The sequence below is a fragment of the Haematobia irritans genome, chromosome 2, assembly GCF_050003625.1.
Source record: "Haematobia irritans isolate KBUSLIRL chromosome 2, ASM5000362v1, whole genome shotgun sequence".
NCBI classification, from domain to species: domain Eukaryota; kingdom Metazoa; phylum Arthropoda; class Insecta; order Diptera; family Muscidae; genus Haematobia; species Haematobia irritans.
Genome location: NC_134398.1, coordinates 152,411,865 through 152,423,816, shown reverse-complemented (window position 1 = coordinate 152,423,816; position 11,952 = coordinate 152,411,865). Strand labels below are relative to the sequence as shown.

The 11,952-nt window shown below is 33.5% G+C and overlaps 1 protein-coding gene across 1 annotated transcript in view; it reads left to right on the top strand.

The window, feature by feature from the left end:
- The first annotated feature begins 9,203 nt into the window (after positions 1-9,203).
- Positions 9,204-11,952, top strand: part of LOC142226573 (thioester-containing protein 1 allele S3-like) — a 30,557-nt gene continuing 27,808 nt past the window's right edge. The window contains exon 1 of the mRNA XM_075296658.1: positions 9,204-9,287. Coding sequence (XP_075152773.1) covers positions 9,253-9,287 — 35 coding nt within the window. The 5' untranslated portion in view covers positions 9,204-9,252. The remainder of the gene's footprint in view (positions 9,288-11,952) is intronic.

The following is an 11,952-nucleotide window of genomic DNA, read 5'->3' as shown; positions in this document are numbered from 1 at the left end:
GTATTTTTGCATCCAAATTCAATAATGTTGTCTTCCAAAAAACAATATGTTATTATGTGACCATATAATATGTTTGGAAGCATTTTGCACCCAAAAATATTATATGCTTAAAAAAAATTCTCCCAAACAATATTGTGCTCAAAATGTTATTTATTTATTTATATATTTACAATCATAATGAATTATGAAAATAAACAGGTAATATAGGTGCTAACAACATAGGTTTTCGACCTGAATGCTCAAAATTTTGTTTCTGCCCAATTGTATATTCCCCGACATCTTTCTCACTTCCACGAGATTTTTTAGTTCTTAGCACCTTTTTCTGTAATACAAACATTGTAGAAGAAATTATTCAATTTTATGATTTTTTTTATTTTAATTTTACCTTTTGCCGGACGGGGATTCGAACAGCGGACCACACAGTTTGTAAGGATCAAAGAAGTAGCTGATCAATTGCTCAAGGAAAAATAAAATGTTAATTTTGTAATAACAAGCAACAACCACCAACGCTCCAAGCTACTAAACACATATATGTTTATAGGCTATTTCTACATTAATATATGTTTGCATTCAAGCATATTATATTTACAAACATTTTATGTACCAAACATAATATGTTCTAACATATTAACATATATGTCCCAAACATGTTATGCTAGTTTATGAACATTATATGCTTGCACTCAAAAATTTTGTGTTTAAAAATTTGTGTTCCAAACATATAATGTTTATAGCCAAACATATGAAAAACAGTATTTTTCAACCGTGTATTGATGTAGTTCGGATGGTATTGCAAATGGGCTATATAGGTCCACTTTAACGTATAGCCCCCATATAAACCGATCTCCAGATTTGGCTTCCGGAGCCTCTAAGAGAAGCAAATTTCACCCGGCTGAAGTATATGGTCTCTACCATATACATGCAAAAATTGGTCCATATCGGTCCATAATTATATATAGCCCCCATATAAACCGATCCCGTAGCCTCTAAGAGAAGCCAATTTCATTCGAACCAGCTGAAATTTGGTACGTGGTATTAGTACATGGTCTCTAACAACCATGCAAAAATTGGTCCATATCGGTCCATAATTATATATAACCCCCATATAAACCGATCCCCACATTTGGCTTCCGTAGCCTCTAAGAGAAGCAAATTTCATCCGAACCAGCTGAAATTTGGTACGTGGTAATAGTATATGATCTCTAACAACCATGCAAAAATTGGTCCATATTGGTCCATATTGGTCCATAATTATATATAGCCCCCATATAAACCGATCCCCAGATTTGACCTCCGGAGCCTCTTGCAGGAGCAAAATTCATCCGATCCCGTTGAAATTTGGTACGTGGTGTAAGTATATGGTCTGTAACAACCATGCACAAATTGGTCCATATGTGTCCATAATTACATAAAGCTCCATATAAAGCGATCCCCAGATTTGAACTTCGGAACCTCTTGGAGGAGCAAAATTCATCCGATCCGGTTGAAATGTAGTACGTCGTTTTAGTATATGGTCTCTAACAACCATGCAAAAATTGGTCCATATCGGTCCATAATTATATATAGTCTGCATATAAACCGATCCCCAGATTTGACATCCGGAGCATCTTGGAGGAGCAAAATTCATCCGCTCCGGTTGAAATTTGGTACGTGGGGTTAGTATAAAGTCTCTAACAACCATGCCAAAATTGGTCCATATCGGTATACAGTTATATATAGCCGAACCCCAATCAAACAAAAATTGGTCCATATCGATTCATAATCATGGTTGCCACTCGAGCAAAAATTAATCTATCAAAATTTTATTTCTATAGAAAATTTTGTCAAATTTTTTTTTTCTATAGAAAATTTTGTCCAAATTTTACTTTTATAGAAAATGTTGTCAAGATTTTATTTTGCCAAAATTTCACTACTATAGAAAATGTTGTCAAGATTTTAATTCTATAGAAAAATTTTGTAAAGATTTTATTTCTATAGAAAATTTTGTCCAAATTTCACTGTTATAGAAAATGTTGTCAAGATTTTATTTTGTCAAAATTTTGCTTAGCATAGAAGACGCATTTCTCTAATATGACGTTTTGCTCCTTGTCCAAAAGTCGATAAACTTTTCAATTAAGTGGTATTGTCCTTATAATTAAGTGATTTGACTTAAAAAATGGCTTTCATAACATGAAAAAAAAAATTTTTGGGCTAAGGTCAACTTGACTTTAATAATTCAGAAAAATTCTTTAAAATTAGTGAAATTGTCTTTAAATTTGTTTGTCTTTTTGTATCTTGGTTACAAAGCAAAAAATCTTTCAAAAATAGGACATGTTTTCCAACATTTTATTTTAAAGACGTATGTTATTTGAAACATAGCATAATTTCTACTGGAATTCGAGTCTGAATTTTCAAAATAAAGTTGTCGATAACTTGTTTTTTAAAGGACTTTGATAGCATTTGAAGAAAAAATCTGAAAAAAAACGACAAATTAAAACTGGCATCCTAGAACCAAGTACACAAATCCCAAGTTTAAAAGAGAATTGTGTCCTAAAAGTATCCTTACTTCACACAGAAAACAATTTGGTTGGAAATCGGTTCTGATAATGAAAATTCTACTTTTAGAACTATATATTAGTTGTGTCAATCTATTTCCTTTAATACAATCATTTCTTCATGCTTACTATCATTTGGCAATCATTTCAATAGAATTTCGTTTGTGATACAAGACAAACGGTTGAAGCAACAAAATGTATATATTGTGAAGCTTTTGTTTTGAATTCAGTTGGCACGACCAACTTTAAATAAATTTCTTTACTGCCATTTAGTAATCAGCACTGACATACAGTATTCACAACCGAATCCTATTGGAAATATTTTTAAACGTCACTTCAATTTTTGTTAATTATTTGGTGCTCAAAGAGATATTTTTTCTTTCAAAGTAAACATCACAATGGACGATTTTTAAGCCAATGCAATTTTTATTGGCATCCACAATTCAGTCCAAATGATATATCTCCAAGATGCTTTGTCTACTTAGAACCTCACAGAGATGTCGTAGTGAATAAAGTTGTAGGTTCTGAACTGTTTTTATAAACATGAGTTCACCAAAATCTAACTAAAATTATTTGATTTTTTTTTAAGCAATAATCAAATATGCCAACATTGTACAACGGACCCAAATGGATACAAAGGGCCATAGCTCAGATTCGGCCGAACACTCAAAAGTTATTTATTTTTCATTATGCCAAGCACACTATCGGGACACACTCAGCAATAAGAAAAAGTTCAACACTTATCGTTTCAAAATTGGCTTGCTTGTCCAAACGCGTCTGTAGGAACAGATGGCGACCAAAATTAACTTATATGCACAAACTGGTAATACGGGTCCATTTCTATGCCTTTTAATATTCAAAAACAAGTATGTAAAGTCTAAAGTCGGGCGGAGCCGACTATATTATACCCTTCACCACTATGTAGACAAACATTTGTGTTACCGTCTCAACTACTTAAAATTTGCTGGGAGGTATATAAACGTTTGCATTTCCAGATACAAATTCCTTTAATGGAAACAATTTTTTGTACTTCTACAAAAACGCAAGAATTAAAATTTAAGTCGGCTAACGCCCTGGGATTAAACACAATGATAGTAAAAAATATGGGAAATATGAAGCGAGAGAAATTTTAATGCAATTGTACAAACGAGATTTATGATTTTTTAGGCGATACATATGTATTCGAGATATAGGACAATTACAGTGATATTTACAATTTTTGCTACTCAGCAGTGGCGATTTTACAAGGATATTGGTTAGATCTCGACAAGATATGTGGGTTGTGATATATTATTTGGTCTAGTCGGGCGACTTGGAGCCTTATTTAAAACTCATCCGTTCTGTGGAAATTTTGGCATTGCAGTGTGTAGGATATGGCTAAGATATGGGGAAATCGTCACAGAATTTTGTGTTAGAATTTTGGCCATATGGGAGCCATATCTAAATCTGAATCGATTTCAACCAAATTTGCCACAATTACCTATACTACTAAACGTGCTCCTTGCGCGAAATTTGAAGCAAATCACGGCAAAACCCTGGATTTTGAGGCAATAGAAGTTCAAATCGGACGACATATATATATGGGAGCTATATCTAAATCTGAATCGATTTTGACCATATATGGCACATACAATAGTATCGTTAAAAGTACCGCTTGTGCAAAATTTGAAGTAAGTCAGGGCAAAACTCTGGCTTTTGAGACCATATAAGTCCAAATCGGGCGAAAGATATATATGTGAGCTATATCTAAATCTGAACCGATTTTAACAAAATTTGACACACTTAACGATATTATTAAACGTACCCCTTGTGCAAAATTTGAAGCAAATCACGGCAAAACTCTGGCTTTTGTGGCCATATAAGTTCAAATCGGACGAAAGATATATATGGGAGCTATATCTAAATTTGAACCGATTTCAATCAAATTTACCAAGCATTAGTAGAATGTCAATGCTACCCTCTGTGCAAAATTTCACGATGATCGGTAGTAAACTTTGGCCTCTGTGGTCATATGAGTCTAAATCGGACGAAAGATATATGAGAGCTATATCTAAATCTGAACCGATTTGGCTGATATTTTGCAAGATTTTCGAGACTCATAAAATATTTGGATGTACGGTATTTCAAGAAAATCGGTTGATAAACACGCTAACTATGACCACATCGGGGATAAATATATATGGCAGCTATATCTAAATCTGAACCGATTTTTTCCAAAACCAATAGCGATTGTCTCTGTCCCAAGAAACGGCCTTATGCAAATTTGAGGACGATCGGACTTAAATTGCGAGCTGTACTTTGTGCACAAAATTACATATACAGACAGACGGACGGACAGACAGACAGACGGACGGACATCGCTAAATCGACTCAGAATTTAATTCTAAGCCGATCGGTATACTAAAAGATGGGTCTATGACCACTATTTCTTGGCGTTACATACAAATGCACAAACTTATTATACCCTGTACCACAGTAGTGGTGAAGGTTATAAAAATACACAACCTTTCACTTTCAACTGAAAGTCATAATGGGGTGTGTATTAAATTTTGTGTGCCCAACCGCTAAAACATTTTAAGGACATTAATTTGTATTTAGTTATACATCTTTAATACAAATATTTAAATGTATTTAAACCAAATATAAAAATAAAATTTAAATTAAATTATTTTTTTTATTCGGTTACAGTTCTATTAAAGTTGGGTGACACAACCAAATAAAGAAGGAAGCAATGACAAATTCCATAGTCTGATACAACCAACTCCATGTATAGTATTAGTTGGATTTCCCATAATTCGATTGAGTCAATCGAATTTGTCGGGTGACACAACTGCCAACAGATAGTTGGTGTAACTGCCAAAAGGAGGTTGGCAATACATTCGGTTATCACAAACAATATGTATTCTCTGTGTTGAATTCTACTCTTCTTTGGCTCGGAATCTATACCAAAATTTTTAAAACAAAGTTAAAATCGTTGGAACCGGTCATGTTTTTTTTTTCAGTGTATAATTGTGGACTGAAAGGGACTAATATTTGGACCGTTGTTAGAGGCCATATACCAACACTACACACAGAAAAGAGATCGGTTAGCAATCGGTTGTAATAATGAACATTCTAATTATGGAACGATATATCAACTGTATCAACAAATATTCTGTATTTACAACATGGGTTCTATTCCTAAGACCATCTGGGAGCGGTATCAAAAAAATGTTATTTATGATAATAGACAAATGTTTGGGTTAACCAAATGCTTCAACTATGAATAATTTTATTGGAAATAGGTTGATACAACCTACCAAGAAAACATTTTGCAACTTTCATTCAGTACTCATCATAACCATACGGTTGCACAAACCGAATGTTATTGGAAATATTTTTGATTGTCATTTTAATATTTGTCAACGACAAATTATTTATATTTGTTGTCGAGGAAAAATCAAAAACCTCTTCCTAGAAAAGTCAAAAACGAGGCAATGATCAAGATTTGACTATAAAAGGGGCATAATTTTGGTAACATCTTAAAGGTAAATTTTTATGATCAAATTGCTGTAATTTTCACTGATAATATATTTAATATTTACTCTCCAGACTGGACATTTAATTGCACAAAAGCCTTTACCATGAAAGTTGCAGTTTGAAATCTGATGCGCTGAACATGGTCAGTATGGGTTTTCTTTTTATAGATATCAAGAAATATTTTAAAGCGATAATTTAATTAATGTATGTAGGTCCTTGGTCATGAGTAACATTTATTTCTGTGTGTTGACGACTGTAATACAGTAATGTATTACACCTACAATGGTTTTTGGATACCCAATTCCGCGAGTCAGGTAAAAAATACTGATGGATTCTAAGTTACCAGCGGTTATATCCGCGTTGCCCGTTCATTCGACAATCCTGCAGTAGGCTACATGAGCTTCATCTAAAACCTTCGCGGATACTTAACTGTTTAAAGGAATCGTTTATTTTCATTTATATTAATATATAGATATATAATATTTTCATTTATACTCTATCAATATCTAAATAAAATAAATATATCTAAATAAAATAGAATATTTTTCGGAAAAACATTAATTTGCAGTTCGGTTGTGGGTGCTATTTAGGTTGGGTAATGCAACCGAATGAAGAAGCTAGTAACGACCGATTCCATAGGTTAACACAATCAATACCATATTGAGTATTAGTTGCATCTCCCATAATTCGATTGAGTCGACCGAATTAGTCAGGTGGCACAACTGCCAACAGATATTTGCTACAACCTCCAAAATGAGGTTGGCAATAAATTCGGTTATCACAACCAATCTGTATTCTCTGTGTACACACAGAAAACAGTTTGGTTGAAATTCCATTATAGCTGCAAAATCTTCGTTCTTATAACACATTTTCAATTGAGTCCCTAAATATTGGGTATTTGCAATAAGTATACTTTTCCTTAGAAAGAATGAAAGTGTTTTGTACGGTAAGATAGTTCCGAGTCAAAGTATATGGTTGTGTCAACCAACACTATTGGTCTACAATAAATCATTTCCCCAATGATTATCACAACTGGCGAGTACTATGTTCGGTTTTCGAGTTACAAAATCACTTTATTTTCGCGATTCTTTTCCTGAATTGATCAAAATTATAAATGAAAACAAATATATTCCTGTAAAGTCAGGCCGAAATCGAGAGGAACAAGACACTGGGCATCAATTGAGTTAATTTATCTGCTTTATATTGGACTGTAAAGTAACCGAATAACATGTACTAATATACATATATTTAAATAAAATTAAAAATAATATATAACTGGGAAGGAATTGATTTTAAATTCGGCAATGAGTATTATTAATGTTGGGCAACACAACCGAATGATGAAGGTAGCCATAACCGATGTCGTCGGCAGACCCAACCAATACATATGTAGTATTAGTTGTGTCGACCGAATCAGTCGGGTGGCTGCAACTGCCAACTGATAGTAGCTGCAACTGCCAAAAGGAGGTTGGCAATAAATTCGGTTGTCACATCTGTATTCTCTGCACAGAGAGAATATGGTGTTGATTGGGTCTGCCGACGACATTGGTTGTGGCAAACTTCATTATTTGGTTGTGTTGCACAACCTATCTAATACTCATGTCCGAATTAAAACTCAATTACTTTCCAGTTAAATATTTTATTTATATATATATGTATAGAAAAAAAAAAATCTAAATCGCTAAATGTATGTTTAATTTGATGCAATATTAGATACAAGTTGTGTCTAGAACCTCTATTTATTGCGCTAAAATCTTTTTTTCGGACGGTGAACTGTAATGTATGTATCTGATTTCGAAAAATATATTATCTTTGGCGAGAATAAAACGTTTTTGCAGCAAAACTTTTAAATTTTCACTATCCAAAAATAACATTTTGTTCTAGGAGTTGATCAAATTCCACCTCTGCGTGCCTGTTAGTAGGTCCAAATCACACATTGGATGAAATAACCAGAACGTACCCACAATCTTTTCTCCAGCAATTTCGAAATATTTCGAGGCATATCCCCATCTTCGTAAATGACTCCTCAAACGTTCCGAAATATTTCCATTTTTGAAATTTTTCATCCACAGCTAATATCGGTACTTCATTGGCATTTCTTGCGGTCCATGTTAGAAGACAAATAAAATAAAGCCGATTCAGAATTTTGACATTTGTAAAAGTAAGTTTCCCTTCGACTGTAATAAATTAGCAATGATTAAAATGACATTTGAAAAATATTTAAAATTACATTCGGCAGTCGCTACCGTATGTAAGTTGTGATTATTAACTGTCAGTTACTAATTCGATTTGAAGTAGGTTGTATTGATCGATTTTGAGAAATTTTTTTTGAATGGAGAGACATTTGGTTGCTACAACTATTTGTCTTGCATCACTAATGAAAATTCATTCCAATTATCACCAAGTGGTAGAAATAACGAAAAATGCTTGTAAAAAGTGAATGTAATTTGACCCAACTATCAATGACTTCTAAATGTGGAATTTTCATTGCTACAACAAATTTCCAACCAATCTGTTCTCTGTGTGTGTGTACGTACCAAATTCCGTTCATATGGGAGCTATATATAATTATGGTCTGATATGGGTCAATTTTTGCATGGATGTTAGATGCAAAAACACAAACAAATTTAAAGACAATTTCATTAATTTTGGAGACATTTTCAGAAAGCCAAGTTGACCTCAATCAAACAAAAATTTCTTTCATATAGAGATACCAATTTTTAAGTCAAATCACCGAACTATAAGGACAAAACGACTTTATTGTAAAGTTTATTGACTATTCGTATTTTAAGGACATCTTTGGCCTCACGACAATAGTTTTTTCAGTGCATCTTTAAGGGAAACTAATGCACTGAATGAAGAGTTTTCTTTTCTGAGAAGCAAAATTTCAGACAAGCAACGCTAATCATTTGACGATAAAAAAAATTTGCTTTAAAAACAAATAGAAAAGGTTAGACCTCTGTGGTCATATGAGTGCAAATCGGGCAAAAGATATATATGGGAGTTATATCTATATATGTAAGAATTAAAAATATACATATATATATTATTGTGGTCGGAGCTTTGGATATCATTCTCGCCAGCCTCACAGGTTTACTTTAATTTAAGCAAGCGTTAGTGATTCATTTGTCTTTAAACATTGTTGATATACAGAAGTGTTTTTATTTTCATTCCAATAAAATTAAAACCAGCAAAGAAAATGTCAGAAAATATTTTGAAAAAGGATAGAAGAGGGTAAATATTATATAGTGTGTAATTTTATAATTTTTAACGGTTTTTTGTTTATACGTTACTAATAATAATAATAATATGTTACCAATTAAAATAATTATAATTAAATTTGTGTGCAGTATTTTGAAACAAGTATATTCAACCGAAAATTCGGCTTTCTTCAAATTTGTTGGGAGCTATATAAAGGTTTACATTTCCATATAAAAATATTTAAATTAGAACAGATTTGGAGAAACATTTTTAAACTTTTACAAAATCTCTTGACCCCAAAACGGATCACTATTACTAGGTTGGCTGATAAGTCCGAGGTCTGACACATAGATGTCGTCGCTAGTATTAAATGCATATTATTTTTATATAGTACCAACCTTCAAATGATTCGTGTCCAAATTTGACGTCTGTAAGTCAATTAGTTTGTGAGATAGAGCGTCTTTTGTGAAGCAACTTTTGTTATTGTGAAAAAAAGTGGAAAAAAGGAATTTCGTGTTTTGATAAAATACTGTTTTCTGAAGCGAACAAATACGGTGGAAGCAAAATCTTGGCTTGATAATGAGTTTTCGGACTCTACCCCAGGGAAATCAACAATAATTTATTGGTATGCAAACTTCAAGCGAGGTGAAATGACCACGGAGGACGGTGAACGCAGTGGACGCCCGAAAGAGGTGGTTACCGACGAAAACATCAAAAAATCCACAAAATGATTTTGAATGACCGTAAAATGAAGTTGATCGAGATAGCAGAGACCTTAAAGATATCAAAGGAACGTGTTGGTCATATCATTCATCAATATTTGGATATGCGGAAGCTCTGTGCAAAATGGGTGCCGCGCGAGCTCACATTTGACCAAAAACAACAACGTGTTGATGATTCTGAGCGGTGTTTGCAGCTGTTAACTCGTAATACACCCGAGTTTTTCCGTCGATATGTGACAATGGATGAAACATGGCTCCATCACTACACTCCTGAGTCTAATCGACAGTCGGCTGAGTGGACAGCGACCGGTGAACCGTCTCCGAAGCGTGGAAAGACTCCAAAGTCCGCTGGCAAAGTAATGGCCTCTGTTTTTTGTGGATACGCATGGAATAATTTTTATCGATTATCTTGAGAAGGGAAAAATCATCAACAGTGATTATTATATGGCGTTATTGGAGCGTTTGAAGGTCGAAATCGCGGCAAAACGGCCCCATATGAAGAAGAAAAAAGTGTTGTTCCACCAAGACAACGCACCGTGCCACAACTCATTGAGAACGATGGCAAAAATTCATGAATTGGGCTTCGAATTGCTTCCCCACCCACCGTATTCTCCAGATCTGGCCCCCAGCGACTTTTTCTTGTTCTCAGACCTCAAAAGGATGCTCGCAGGGAAAAAAATTTTGCTGCAATGAAGAGGTGATCGCCGAAACTGAGGCCTATTTTGAGGCAAAACCGAAGGAGTACTACCAAAATGGTATCAAAAAATTGGAAGGTCGTTATAATCGTTGTATCGCTATTGAAGGGAACTATGTTGAATAATAAAAACGAATTTTGACAAAAAATGTGTTTTTCTTTGTAAGACCGGGAACTTGTCAGCCAACCTGTTTCGCCTTGTGCAAAATTTAAAGCAAATCAAAGTAAACTCTGGTTTCGTTGGCCATACAAGTGAAGTTACACTGCATTTTGTAAGTATCTTATATGGACCTAGAATCCAGAGATTTACCTTGGTTTGTTTTAAGTTTTGTATGTTGTATTGCTACCCTAATTCAAAATCCCACCAAACCATGCACTGAAAAAAATATTGTCGTGAGGTCAAAGATTTCATGTCTTTAAAATACGAATACATATTTTGCTTAGCATAGAAGACGCATTTCTCTGAAATAAAGTTATTTTCCTTGTCCAAAAGTCGATAAACTTTTCAATGAAGTCGTATTGTCCTTATAATTAAGTGATTTGACTTAAAAATGGGTATCTTAACATGAAAGAAAAAATTTATAGGCTAAGGTCAACTTGACTTTAATAATTCAGAAAAATTCTTTAAATTTAATGAAATTGTCTTTAAATTTGTTGTCTTTTTGAATCTTGACTACAAAGCAAAAAATCGTTCAAATATAGGACATGTTTTTCAAAACTTTATTTTAAAGAAGTTTTTTACTTCGAACATAGCATAATTTCTACTGGAAGTCGAGTCCTAATTTGGAAAATAAAGTTGCCGTTAACTCGTTTTTAAAGGACATTGATAGCATATGAAAAAAAAAAGCTGAGAAAGCGAAAAATTAAAATTTGCTTCCTAGAAGCAAGTACACAAAACCTAAATTTAAAAGAGAATTGTGTCTTAAAAGTATCCTTACTTGTATTCTCCGCTTCTTTGGCTCGGAATCAATACCAAATTTTTTAAAGTAAAGACAAAATCTTGGGAACCGAGTATGCTTTTTTTCAGTGTACTGACTGTCAGGCCTGTTCTGGCAAACGAATTCGCAAAAATTTTGCGAATTGTGTTCCGGCCATCCGAATACGCAAAATTTTGCCAAATTGAAATCACTCGTTTTATTTGTTAATAATATTACTACTATTTATATTAAAATATTCATAACTTAGTGTTTAATTTGAATTTACTTATGCGCTAATGTGGTTTGAGCATATGCAAATAACGATACAAAAAGAAAATACTAATTGGACTCACCTTTTGTTATCC